This window comes from Branchiostoma lanceolatum, chromosome 15 (genome assembly GCF_035083965.1).
Source record: "Branchiostoma lanceolatum isolate klBraLanc5 chromosome 15, klBraLanc5.hap2, whole genome shotgun sequence".
Lineage (NCBI taxonomy): Eukaryota > Metazoa > Chordata > Leptocardii > Amphioxiformes > Branchiostomatidae > Branchiostoma > Branchiostoma lanceolatum.
In genome coordinates this window covers 13295596-13309812 of record NC_089736.1, presented here as the reverse complement: position 1 = coordinate 13309812, position 14217 = coordinate 13295596, and the positions used below count along the sequence as shown (strand labels likewise).

The following is a 14217-nucleotide window of genomic DNA, read 5'->3' as shown; positions in this document are numbered from 1 at the left end:
ATCTGTAGCCCCGCCCATGTCAGAGGTCATCACAACGTTGTTTATTGACAGTGACTTGATTGACAGGTACGGGTACTATTTGTCGGTCCTTTAGGCACATTTTTGACTATCAAAACGCATGAACATCTAGTATAATTTGTACGATCTCAGTTCTAACATGGTATGGTCCGCTGCTTATTTATTTCTTGCCCCACCCATGTCAGAGATAGGCTGTCTAATTTCAACAATATGTACGTGACAGTAACTTATTAGACAGTGAGTCGAATGAACATTTTTATCGTACATTTCACCCCACAGGAGAAAGCACTGATCATAACAAATACACGCATTGAGCTTAACGCAGCAACAGCAAACGTTATATACAGTTATTTTCCCTTATTTTCAATGTTGTGATGAAATAAATGTAGGAGAATGCAGGTTTAGTTACAGTCGGTTGATGACAGCACATGTTGTGTTTAATTTGCAATATCTGTCAGAGGTCATCACAACATTGTTCATTGACAGTGACTGGATTGACAGGTACGGGTACTATTTGTCGGTCCTCTAGGCACATCCAGGCTCTGACGTCTGAAGGGCACCGGCTGTCGTGGTCACAATTAAAGGTTTCCTTCACGCTGCCCTGCAGGGGTCCCGGGGTGCTCCGGAGGGCACTCGGTGGCATTTGGGTAAAATTGTGTCACCTTCGTTGGTCGGCCTCCTGTAGGTACCCGAAAGTTGCTCTGACGGTGTCTTGTAGTGACCCCTGTGGGGTCCGACAGGGTATCGCGTGCTTATCACATCCAGGTGGGGCAGTTGTAGGATCCCTGCCGAATGCCCCGCGAACGACGGCCGGGCATCAGGCAGGCTCCTGGTGGGCACTCGTCAAATCTTAAGGGGTATATAAAATTGCACTGGAGCTCAAAAAGAAATATATACGAAGTTCGCGCTTAAATTATGCTCATCTGATATGTAACGTCACACATGGCCCGGTAATACGAAATAACATACATTTATTCTGTGCACTTGGTTCGTAACAGAACAATACTTTATTCTATGCTCTTTGCCGATGACACCAACATATTCCTTTCCCACAAAAGCTTTAATTCTCTTATACAACTGGCGAATCAAGATGTGTAAAGTACATGGTCAGAAGCTAATACGATCTAATACGCCAAATTGCCTTATTTTCTGTAGCAAAAGTTATGATAAGGTCAATAATGCCAAAATGTTCTTACAGAATGTTCCTAAAAGACAAGAGACACAGACCAACATTTTGGGGGTAATGATAAATGAACAATTAAACTGGAAAGTCTTTCTCTGCTATAAGTAAAAAAGTTGCTGAAACAATTGGTGTTATTGTGAAAATCAAATACATCATCCCTCAAAAGACTCTCAACTATATACAACAACTTTATATACCCGCATTTGACTTACTGTTACATTGATATTGTTTAGGGATGCGCTTGCCGTACAACTCTACAGCATCTTATAACTCTCCAAACGAAATTCACAACGATAGCACTGCTTCTGACTTTCGCTCACACTTGGCTCCTCTATTTCAAAAATTAGATATACTAGATATCCACGATATCAATAAATTACAAATTATTATCTTAACATTTAACTTTCTTTGCAACAATTTCCCCAACATATTTCCCAAAACCTAATTCACCCTTGTACGCAACTATTATACCAGACATAGCAATCAACTCCATATTCCTCTTGTCCGCACAATGATAGCACAGTTCTCCGGAAAATGCAAATATGTCACAATATGGAACAATCTTCTGACAAATATACAATCACCTCTTTTCTGATATTAAAAAGTACCCTGAAAATCCATAATAGCCCTGTAGTAGTCACATGTTCAGTTCTTATCTAATTTTGATGTATACCGTTAATTATTCGATTATTATTATCTATTGTTCTCATATTCTATTATTACTTTTCTATATTATCTATAATTTATAATCAAGTTTGATAAGTATAGATGAGGAGGACCTAGTATAAGCTATATGTGCTTTTTCCTTCTGCTGGACCTGTTTTTATCTATTGTTTATCGTATTGTGTGTTTTATTTTTCCTTGGTGTGCAAATAAATAAACAAACAAACAAACAAATTATTATTTATCCCGGTGAATTGCCGGCAACCGGAGGGGTACCTCTCGGTGTGCTCACGTTGAGGTCACGGCGTCTTTTTGTCCGCGGGACCCGGGTAGAATTTAAGTCAGAACTAAATTTTTGTCGGATCCCCGCCGTGCCCCAAAATAGCCCGATAGCCGCAGGGTGCCCCACGGGGCCACAAATCCCCCTAAGGATATACGCAGAGCATCGTGCTGAAAGGCAACGCAAGCAAAGCGTGAGCTCAGCAAAGAACACCAGAGTACCTTAGGTGCGATAACCTCACTCTCGATCGATGACGTGTGACTACAACTTCGTATACTTGGTATAACCCCAAGGTCTTACGATGGTCCTTCTATGATGCACGTACTTCTAGTATTTGTTTACCCAATGCACAAAAATCACATATATAATTCAGTTGCACCGTCGAAAATCACATAACATTGTCTACTTCACTCAAGGTCAAGCTGTCATGAATATTCATTGCCACTCCCACATGTCAGAGGTGACTCACAATAAGCTCCAGAGCGACCGGACAGGTTCTACTTCATTTCATGCGGGAGTAATACCGTGGCGGATCGTCCGATTTGTGCCTTACAGGTAAGAATACATTTTGCACAAATTCTAGATCTCTGAGGAATGTTTGCATAACGACATAGAAATTTACATACTAGTATATATATATACTTGTTTATATATTATAGTAACTGTTACACTTTTTCGGCATGTGCTGCCATTGCTGTGCACTCTGTTTAAAAAGACCAGAACAGTTGTCCACGCTTTCTGACAGGCTTTCTCGCACTGAATGCTTCTTCTGTTTTTTAAGTTGCCACACGTTATGCTCAAAAGTTACGAAAAACGTTGTTCCGAAAGTTATTTATCCGGTTGGAAAAATACATATACGTGTCGAGGTGGGGTAGGAATGGGGTGGGGTAATTGGTTTGGAAGGTAATGGACGTGGCCAGATTATCAGAACAGTTGTCCACTCTTTTCTGACAGGCTTTCTCGCACTGAATGCTTCTTCTGGTTTTCGGTTGCCACACGTTATCCTCAAAAGTTACGAAAAAGTTGTTCCGAAAGTTATTTATCCTGTTGGAAAAATACATATACGTGTCGAGGTGGGGTAGGAATGTGGTGGGGTAATTGGTTTGGTAGGTAATGGACGTGGCCAGATTATCATAACAGTTGTCCACGCTTTTCTGACAGGCTTTCTCGCACTGAATGCTTCTTCTGGTTTTCAGTTGCCACACGTTATGCTCAAAAGTTACGAAAAAGTTGTTCGGAAGTTATTTATTCGGGTGGAAAAATACGTATACGTGTCGAGGTGGGGTAGGAATGGGATGGGGTAATTGGTTTGGTAGGTAATGGACGTGGCCAGATTATCAGAACAATTTTCCACGCTTTTCTGACAGGTTTTCTCGCACTGAATGCTTCTTCTTTCAGTTTCCATACGTTATGCTCACTGAAGTTACGAAAAAGTTGTTCCGAAAGCTATTTATTCAGGTGGGAAAATACAAATACGTGTCGAGGTGGGGTGGGGTAGGAATGGGGTGGAGTAATTGGTTTGGTACTTAATGGACGTGATCAGATTATCAGTCACTGCCAGTGCATTTGTTATATCAATTTGGTTGAACGTTGCCGCACGACATTAGTTTATTTTACAAGAGCGCACGTCAGGATGCCATATTGCCATTGGAAGAGCCATGACATTGTGCAATGAGACCGTATTTCCTTCAAATACGTTGGAGTGGAGTTGGGAGAACCTAAATTCATGTGATAGCAGAGGTCCCTCTATAACTCACATTTTCATTTCTAAATACACTAAAATAGACATTTCTACCATAAAAGGTCTTCATTCATAAGCAAGCTGTGGTGTTGTTTATCGGGCTCAAATGTGGCCTCCCATGTCAGATGTGACGTGAAAGTTCGTAGTTCAATACTAGTAGTGCTACGTTTTATAAGTGAACAAACAGGTTGGACTCCATTTGATACAGAAGTTGATACAAAAGTAGGTATTCAACATAAATCTCCAATAGTTTTGACGCAGAACTAGATAGTTGAATCTTGTGTTAAGTGTTAAAGCCTTTTGGGAAGCCTAAAGATTTAACGTAATTCGTAATCAGCTCTAAGAATTTAACGTAATTCGTACTCGGCGGCAAAAATGTTGCGTAATTCGTAATCACTACTCCCCCATGCAGGCCCTCATGAATAGGGCATGACAACATCATATATTTCTGTCTTGGCATGCGGCAGCATTTTACCGGACTTACATACAATAGATTGGAACAATTTCTGCCCGTCATAGACTACATACATTCAAATTTCGCGCCTACTGGATGATTAACTTGATAGATACGTGCATTTAACCTATCAATCATACTTGACCTATCAAAACAATTTCGCTTGAATCGTGTATTGTACTATAAACTCAACGTCAGGTAATATTTTGAAAAAGGCGCATCGCGAGGCTAACTAAAACTTACACACGAGGGTAGTTACTTTGGACAAAGACACATAAATATAGTAATAATAACTTTATTGCACAAGAATTGTACAAGGTACAAAGTATGGCAATCACTGGTACATTAGATAACATTCTATTAGGCTAATCAGTCTATCTTATACAATATGGTGTAGTAGTATGGAATGACAATGGGATTTTACAATTATTGGAGGAGTTTCTAACGTCTAGACATTCTTTGATATACTTCCCAATGTATGCCATGCATGGGTTGTCACATTTCATAAATATATAACTTTATTGTACAACAATTATGCAAGGTACAAAGTATGGCATCTACTGGTACTTAACTACAGTTCTATTAGGCTTATCTATCTGATACAAGAGTGTAAAGAAGGGGATCATGAGCTTTTACAATCATTGGAAGAATTTCGAACGCCTAGACATACTTCGATATATTTTCCTATGTATACAATGTGGGGGTCGTTACATGTCAATATGTAATAATGATGAGAAATATGATATGTGATAATTTTTTTGTTGGTGGGATAAGTAATAAGCGATATCAATTTCAGTCGGCGCATTTTCGAAAATTTACAAGTACACTCATCTGGTAACCTTTTTCTTGTTTGTTTGCAAATGTGTGAAATGAAGGAGAATGTAAGGTCGGTTTATCTCATCACATGACGTGTATGATTTGCACAATACGAGTTCACATGGCGTGGTCCATTGCATTGTCTGTTTCCCCGCCCATTTAATAAGGGTGGATTATCTCAACAATGTTCATTGTATTCACAGTGACTGGAGGGACAAGTGCATGTAAAGGTACTGCTTGTCGGTCATTTGTGCAATTTTTGTGACTTCGAAGCCGATCAACAACACAAAGGTAGGACATCTTTTCCTTAAAATTCTAGATATTTGAGAATTCGGTCGCTGTGACCACAAAGTTATAATTTTTGTGATGTCATTTCCAACGTTCGTGGATGTAAACTTTCTCGGCCTTTTTCAGCCAGGACGTCCATTTTCTAATAAGTAGGACATATTTAACATCTAGTAACATAATTTCACCACGGTACATAATTCCGACACTTTGAAAAGATACGTACAAACAGAGCTCCAACCCAACGTCCCCCAGGATAATGCACTGCACTCATGTATATCTAAACTGTGCATACCTAGAGCGTGCTACGCTAGAGATCTCTCAAACCCACTGTTTTTAAAAGTGTCGGATTTAAATAAGACGGTGGATTAATGTCAACGAGGCAACTATACAAATTCTAGATCTGAGGACGTATCTGTCGTTTTTCTCTCATTGGTTGGCGCCGATGTTCTTTTTTGCTGGGGCCTTGAGTTTCTAAATGACTAGTCTGTAACAAGCCGGGGGCATTTTGCCTACCTCAAAAGCTACATGGAATTTTTTTCTCTTCAAAGAGTTTGTTGACCTCAGCTGCGTGTTGTCCTTTTGCAAATTTCTGCTCCAATTTGAGTCATTATAATTCTAGTACTTTTCGTCTGCCTGAGCTATAAAAAACGTAAGCAAACAAAATTAATATATTGAAGGGGGGGCAGAAACAACGGTTTTAGTGGAACTAATACTCCACTACCATGTTATGTGTGTATGTAAACCGCGTGAAAACGACAGTCCATTTGTACGAAGAAATATATACACGAAACATATGCATATATAGCAATGTAGTTTACCTGTTTGGTAAAAAAAATAGGTGCGGCCGAAAGGTCGATTATAGTCGATGAATGATTTATGTCGCATCAATAGAGCCTGGCCTTGTCCTTAGGCAGGGGTCGCGGGCCTTGCTGAAGGTCATCCTTTGACAAAAGGGGGGTTGGTAGATGACGGGTTGAGATAATACGCACGGAACAAGAATGAATAGATAAATGAATGTTACATGACTCATCATTATAACCACTTCTTATTGTTGTCAATCATCCCGCTGACAAGTAAAATGCCAGTTACTCGATGTGAGTGTAGATTTTAGTTGGTTGTATAAACAAAAAAGTTGTTGAGAAACCAGTTTGGAATTACAGCAGCCGACATAGCGTGTTGATATTGTTGATGATAACGTATTCGTTTTAAAATTGTTCTGATCATTGCTAAGTACTGTTTTCAACGACATCATATCCTTTTTTTTAATAGGATATAGTAGATTCTTTTTACAAAACAAGGTAATCTCACCTGCTAACGTTTCGATGTCTATCAGACACCTCCTTCAGAGCTTCTGACTGGAGTACTGCTTCTCACCGCTATAAGTAACCGATGTAGGTGGCGCTTTTGCGCTTATAGCGGTGAGAAGCAGTACTCCAGTCAAAAGCTCTGAAGTAGGTGTCTGTTAGACATCGAAACGTTAGCAGGTGAGATTACCTGGTTTTGTAAAAAGAATCTCCTATATCCTATATTCTACCAACCTGATGAAATTATTTTCGGGCTTTGTTTTAATATTTTTTGAGGAACACTTGCTTGACCATGTCGTCTCCCCGTCGTGACGTCACAGTGCTTGTTCCCCTGTGCAAGGAGAGCCCGGATAAGGAAGAGGACCTGAGGAAGTGCCCAACAGTAGAGGCGAGTCACTAGAAGTCATTATCATGTAGCCAAATGACGTTGACCACGCATGCAGTTTAAGGCCTGTGACAACTTCTGTTGAACATGGACTTCGAACAACTCAGTGACCGCAGGTAACCTTTCGAGACCGCGACGTGAAAGAATGGTTCAAGTAACTATATATTGCAAAAACAGGAATTTACTAAATATTTGGCATACTAACTACTTTTGATAGGACTTATTGATAATAACTGTACAGATATTGATCAAGTATTTATCAAATATTGATATAAGTAGAAGATATCAACAAAAAGGGACCCCGTGGAAGCTGCAAAATGGTACCGTCCGAACATATTCGAACATTCGAACGCTCGAGACATCACAGAGATACTATCTAGTACTACAGAAAAAAATCACTCTGTTAACAAACAGTCTTTTCATAGTGGGCAGAAGCCCTTTTAATAACATATACAATTTTTCCACCAAAAAGGGAGTTCTTCGACCCAAATATATGAGATTGAACATTTCTTGCTTTGATATTTTAAATATTTGTTATTTCCATTACCTGATTTTGTTAAAAACAGATATATACATCAAAAGCTACGTGAATGTAATTGCAAACCTAGCTACCCCAGGTGTCACGGGCCTTAAATTGGCTGAGCAATGAGAATGCCACATTTTGTAATAATCACCGGTCATTATTACTCCATTATCACCACTTGCCTGTCCTCCAAATAAATCCAACGTGGTGGTCATGTGTACTGGAAGTACTGGGTCTGTTACTTTTAATTTTTCCCATGAACTGACAAATGCTTCAAGGTGTGTGAGATTAAAGATGTGATAATTAAGGGTTAATGACCCGCCCCGAGGAGTATATGGTGTTATACCACCGAATAAAACTACCGAGTGAGCGAACCGAACGAGGTGGTTTTATGAGGTGGTTATGTCGTATTTTTCGCCAACGACCGTCCTCACAAAATTTGGCTTCTCACGGTAACTTGTTCTCGCACTTACTTAATAGGTCAAGAATGTGATTTTCAACAGCATCGGTGAAAAGGAGAATCTTATGGACTACGTTCAACGGTTGAAGAAGGTGGGTGAAAATCGCCGTTTTATTTAAAACTATTTTTGTGATCTCCACTTTTGAGCATCTATTGAAAATGACAAGTATATAATTATAATAGAACACATATCTATTGCTAAATGTCTAAATATTACGACAAAACATAGACCAATAACAATACATCCCCGTGCATTAGTAGCCTCTTCCATTGACCCCATGACCTTGACTATCTGTCAACTATCTGAGAAGGTTGATAAAAGACTAATTGTACAAATTATGAACTCTTCTTCCCATGGCATTAGCAACTCTGACCTTTTGCTCTTCACTTTCTGTCACTCTGTGGCGAGTCATGCTTATATTATAGCATAACTTCGAAACTTACAGACAGACAGACAGACAGACAATCAGACATACCGAAAACAATGCCTCCGGACACAGACATATTAAGTGTGCTCTTGTCCTTGCGATGAAAGATATTCGATGACCGCAGCTGTTATAGTGATGGTTGGCAAAACCCCGTCACCCTGATTATGTGATACCCACCTCCCGCTCATACCCCTCAGGTAGTGAAAGAGAATAACGTCAATGTTGTTCTGCCTACTACCGACCTGTCCACGTTCGTGCACGCCGCCCTGGCCAGGGACTTCCCGCACATTCCCGGCCCCAGTGTCGAGTCGTGCTACCTGGCGTTCCACAAACCGTACACGCGACAGTACCTAGACCTGGCCGAGACAACAACTCCCTATGACGCACTAGATCTGGACTCACCCACCTTGTTCCAAGATGTAGAGCGAACCTTGGAGAAAGTCGGTAAGAAACAAGATTTAACGACTCCGATTATGAAAAGTGGGATTAACCAATGGCAATAAATGCCAAGAAGTGCCTAGCAGTGATTGCATTGAGTAAAGCTCCGGTTACACATAACAGAACAAGCTATGTTACAGTCATGCAAATATCACCAAATTTACCAGGAATTAACATGATATTTTTCACACATGATCCCCCAAGGTCTTCCTGCCTTCGTGAAGTCCGGAACGGCGACGTTGGCCTATGGATTGAAGAAAATTGAGAACTACGACGACTTGAAAGATGCGCTCGTGGACTTCAAGACAATGAGGGATGAACACCCGGACTTTATGTTCGCGCCTAGTGCAGCGTTCTACAGGCAAGTTGATTTTTGTCCATTCTGTCCAAATGAAATTGAAGATGAACAACACTTTATCCTAGATTTTCCACGATATCATGATAAACGCTCAAAGCTGTTCAAACTTCTTTCCGCTTGTTCAACAGATAGTACATTCCTGTCTATAGATAAATTCAAATACATTCTAGAAGGAGACAACCCATACTGTGTACATATAGGTAAATATATCAAAGAATGTTAGATCTTAGAACTAGTAGTGTAAGTGATACGTTAAACTCGACATGTTGAAGTATTCATATACTTGTACCTAGGTTAATCATTTTGTATACCATTATTTGTTGTTTGCATGTATATATAGTAGTAGAAGACCATATAAAGTCGCTGTACTTTTGTCGTGTCAATAAATACTGCCATTATTTTTGTCGTCTCAATGACTTCCACTACGCTGATAGATATCATTTTCCTGCCTTGCGACTTGGACCTGGAATTTCTTCTTCAAGTTTGTCCACAATAGAATGATCAACGAGTTATTTTACTTCCAAAGTCTGAAACAAAGTCGGCCCCTGCATTTCCAAAAAAAAACGCTAGAGGGCCTAAAAGCTAAGCTGTGATTACGCTATCTTTTTTGTACCAGGGACTTCTTTACGGAGTATCTGGACGTGAAGAAGTACCCCCTCGCTCTGCGTGACGTCGTGCTGGTGGAACCGTTCTTAGACGCCGAGACCCTCTGTACCGCGGACGGCTGTGTGGTCGACGGGAAGCTAGTTCATTGGACGGTGAGCGAAACATTGGGAAAATGTACTGCTTTGTACGTTGGCTTTTAAAGAGAAAAGCATTGCGATCTCTCTCTCTCTCTCTGTCTCGCTGTCTCTCTCTCTGTCTCTCCTCTCTCCCTCTCTCTCTCCCTCTCTCCTATCTCTCCCTCCTCTCTCCCTCTCTCTCTGTTTCCCTCTCTCCTCTCTCCCTCTCTCCTCTCTCCTGCTCTCCCTTTCTCTCTCTCTCTCCCTCTCTCTCTCTCTCCCTCTCTCCTCTCTCCCTCTCTCTTCTCTCTCCTTCTCTCTCTCTCCCCCTCTCCTCTCTCTCTCCTCTCTCTCTCTCTCTCTCTCTCTCTCTCTCTCTCTCTCTCTCTCTCTCTCTCTCTCTCTCTCTCTCTCTCTCTCTCTCTCACAATTTTTTGTTCGGGGGAAACCCATTTTTCTCAGATTCTCGCGCATTTCGCATTAAAATGTGTGTGTTTTCGGGTGTACATGACAAAAATGGCATACAACACAATGTATTCTGCATCACACTCTGTCCCAGCCCTCCCGAGGGTTGGATCGCCCTCCGGCTTTCCTTACCTCGGTCGGACTGGTACCTCGCGTGATGGGGACTACACACACACATATTAAGTTTGAGAAAATAACTCAAATATAAGAACGTTTGGTGATGATATAATGTAATTCGGGTTAAAAACGTATTTGGGCGTTTGAAAAGAGCCCAGAAACAAGCCGCAAAAGTAGTATTTTATTTATTGGTACCACCCAATAATCAGCCCAGAATTCAGCCGTAACCGTTTTCTGTCGACAATTTTCGGTAACTTCCGGCCGCGTGACGTCTCAACGCCCGAGGATATTGAGCCATGATCACGTGATTAGTTCTCCGGAAGCGTTCGGGACTTATCGGTCAAAATCGCATATGTTCGGAAGATTTGAAATAATGGCTCGCCTCCAAGTGCTCAGATTTTCAATGAGTTCACACCACACAACGACATCACATCTTCGCTCCATGATGCATGGTCGATATCGAATGGGATAGTGTTATTCAAACTTACTATGGATAGAAATCACTAAAAAATAAATTTTGAAAACACAACTTTCAACACCCTCATATTTCTTAGGTTGCCTTTAATAGATGTCTCATACATGTCGTCCCTCTCAGATCACTGACGAGCTCCAGTATGACGGTCACGAGGCTAAGTTCACGTCCATGTTGGGTCCCACGAACGAGCCACAGGACATCCAGACGCGCATGTGGAGGATCTTTGACGACATCATGGCGAAAATGATCCAGTGTGGCTTCAACGATGGGTACACAAACGTCGAAATCTTCAAGATGAAGGATGGAAAGGTAAGTCTTCAGCCCCAGTTATGCTAGGGTCACATTTCCAAGCCGGAGCCTGGCCGGGCAGTTTGCCGGAACGATAAGTACGACATATAAGGCAACAAAAGACATAAACGTAGCATGATTTGTGTATATTTCTTGATATCAATCTTTATTTTTCGTTCCCGCAAACAGCCCAGCCGGGCCCCGGTTTGGAAATGTGACCCTAGCATTACACATAGCCGACCATGCCCCACGACCACGAGCCAACTAAAGTTGGCGGTAAGTCGGGAGAAATTTGACCAGATTTAGGCCACGCCTTTCTTTTGGCGACAGACATGACATGTCTCAACTTTTTTCCCAATCATCTTCCAAGCACCTCTATATGTATCTATATAGCTGGTACCCGGCAATCCACTGGGGCAAATTTGTCGCTTCGTGGCCCTGCCGTAACTACACCCCTGACGGCATACCTAGAGGCATATCAAAGGCCACACATCCCCAGCCTCACTTTGGTTCATGACCCCAGCTGACCCCGGGAAATTCAAAATGGCCGCCGTAACGGGAAATAGGTCTATTGGGACCGCATTACCGGGGCTTTATAGAGCCTGTGTAATTAATTCTTTACATCTAGCACTAATACCAGTATGGATGATTCTTCTTTCGCTTATTCTTAATACTAAATTTTTGTACTAAAAGTTTCCCGTATTGTTTTCTTTCTTACTGTTGTATTCTTTACAGTAGAACAGTGCTGAACTTATCACGTTATGTTGAAACACTTTAGCTGAGGCTATGCGAGGTGAACGCCCGTGGATCCAGGCTAGTTCAAGGAATCTACAGACAGGTCTACAAGAACGCGAACCAGGACTACGTGTACCTGGCGGCGGGTACCGGCTTGGTTCCCGCCACACCTCCGCCTACCGGACGGCACGGGGTCGCCTACATGGCCAAGTTCCTGGGACTGGAAAGGCCGGGAAATTTGATGGACTTTGACCAGGTTCGCAAGAATGGACGCTCATATATAGCATTCATTCATTCATTCTTTCATTCTTTCATTTTTTCTTTCTTTCCTTCTTGTACTTTATTCCTCCCTTGGGAAAGCGTTGCATAGCTGAAGTATTTACAAAGGGGATGCCATGTCACATAACATGTGATATATAGCGCTCCTGTTTTATAAAATAAATTGTATTCCTATATTGTTATCATTTCGTACTCATATTTACAATCTTTTGGAGGGCAGGTGAACGAACCTGCCAGGGGCTATCTCATGCTCCACACGTCTAGTCTACCGGTGACCATTGGGACACTAAAAAATCATTCGCTCAGATCTATCATATCATATCTATGAAAAACTGTCTCTACTTCTGTGCGTTGTACAAATAACTCCCAGAGTTCTCTAAAGTTCTTTAGTGTTTCACTTTCAACTTTTATTGTCCCTTTCTGCATCTTTCCCTGTAACTCCTTGTGAATCCACACAGCTCAGTTCTCCACAGCTCGCGTGTTTAACTCACAGCCTAGCTCCTGCCGTAGCCTTTGTTAGGGGTAGTTAAAGGCCAGCTCTTTTCAGCTCTTTCTTCTTCTCCCGTATGTACTTACATACTATGTATGTACTCAGCTCTCGTGTGCTCTATTCTCCTTCCCCCGTGCTGCAGTTTTGCCTCTCTTTCCAGGTGGCGTGCTTTAATTCATTCATTCATTTATTCATTCATTCATGTTAATTCTAAAATCAATATATACCTACTCTGCCCAGATTGCGAAGCTGAAGTCGGATCCCGACGCGTACATCTCCCCCTATCACGGTCCTGATGACGAACTAGCGGATATCCCCGGTAGTGCAGGCTGCGACATCTGTGCCGTGGTTGCCTATGGCAACAGCAGGCACGCCATGATGAAGAAGCTTGTGGATGTGCTGCGTCTGATCGTCAAGAAACCGGAGCGGCTGGCCTACCCCGTGTCTGAGGAGAACATGATGTCCATTCTTTATTGATATACCGCATTGCCTCCTTCATTTTTTGTGCGATAGCTTTGATCACATTTCAGTAATGTTTAAGGCAACCAAAGTAATATTAGGGCAAAAGAAATGGAAACAAAAAAATTAATGCTGGAATCTTTATGCTTTATGGTAGTTACATTTGCTAACATTGTTTTGCACATTTGCATAATAACTACATAGGATTTTAAAACCACGCAAAAACATGCCTTACGATGATCCCCTTGATTTCGCAAGCCTACAAAAACTCCGGCCACGATTTTCACGAGTTCTCGCATCACAACAACGTCGTATTTTAGCATCATGGACGTTGCTATAAATTGTGATAGTGTTGTTTGAAATAATCATGTATAGAAATGACTAAATAAATTGACTTTCAAAAACTGATTTTTCGGACCCCTACTATTGCTTTGGTTGGCTTTAATGTTTACCTGTTAGGCCATGTTGATCTGATTATATGACATTCCTCTGGAAACTCTATAACTCATGCGAGCGTGCGAATGAAAAAAAAGATTTCGCACAAAAAAAAGGTGTTTTCATTATGAAATCTACGTTATCATAAAGGGTGAAGAAGTAAACACGCCGAGTATGGTATACTGAAATAAAGATCCTTCATTTTAGTTCTTTCAAAAATTCTTCTTTTGACTTTGGTTTTGAAATCCGGTTTCTAAAATATTTTTTTTTGGCATTTTACAACATGTATTTTCGCATTTTTGTAGTATGACCGAAAATTATTCTTTTTTGAACGGACGAAATTAATGCGCGCGCGGATGTCATCCGTATAATCAAATCAACATGGCTTTACCATTCATTCAATGGGGGTAAAA

At 41.2% G+C, this 14217-nt stretch overlaps 2 protein-coding genes across 2 annotated transcripts; both read left to right on the top strand.

Moving 5' to 3' along the window:
- The first annotated feature begins 6910 nt into the window (after nucleotides 1-6910).
- Nucleotides 6911-9562, top strand: LOC136420263 (uncharacterized). The gene is made up of 4 exons (XM_066407114.1): nucleotides 6911-7135; nucleotides 8136-8207; nucleotides 8741-8987; nucleotides 9186-9562. The coding sequence occupies exons 1-4, from the start codon at nucleotides 7040-7042 to the stop codon at nucleotides 9560-9562; spliced, it is 792 nt and encodes a 263-aa protein (XP_066263211.1). The 5' UTR covers nucleotides 6911-7039.
- Nucleotides 9563-9941: 379 nt separating this feature from the next.
- Nucleotides 9942-13454, top strand: LOC136420842 (uncharacterized). The gene is made up of 4 exons (XM_066407957.1): nucleotides 9942-10097; nucleotides 11239-11427; nucleotides 12185-12397; nucleotides 13151-13454. Exons 2-4 carry the CDS (start codon nucleotides 11287-11289, stop codon nucleotides 13385-13387), a joined length of 591 nt encoding a protein of 196 aa, XP_066264054.1. The 5' UTR covers nucleotides 9942-10097; nucleotides 11239-11286; the 3' UTR covers nucleotides 13388-13454.
- Nucleotides 13455-14217: the final 763 nt, after the last annotated feature.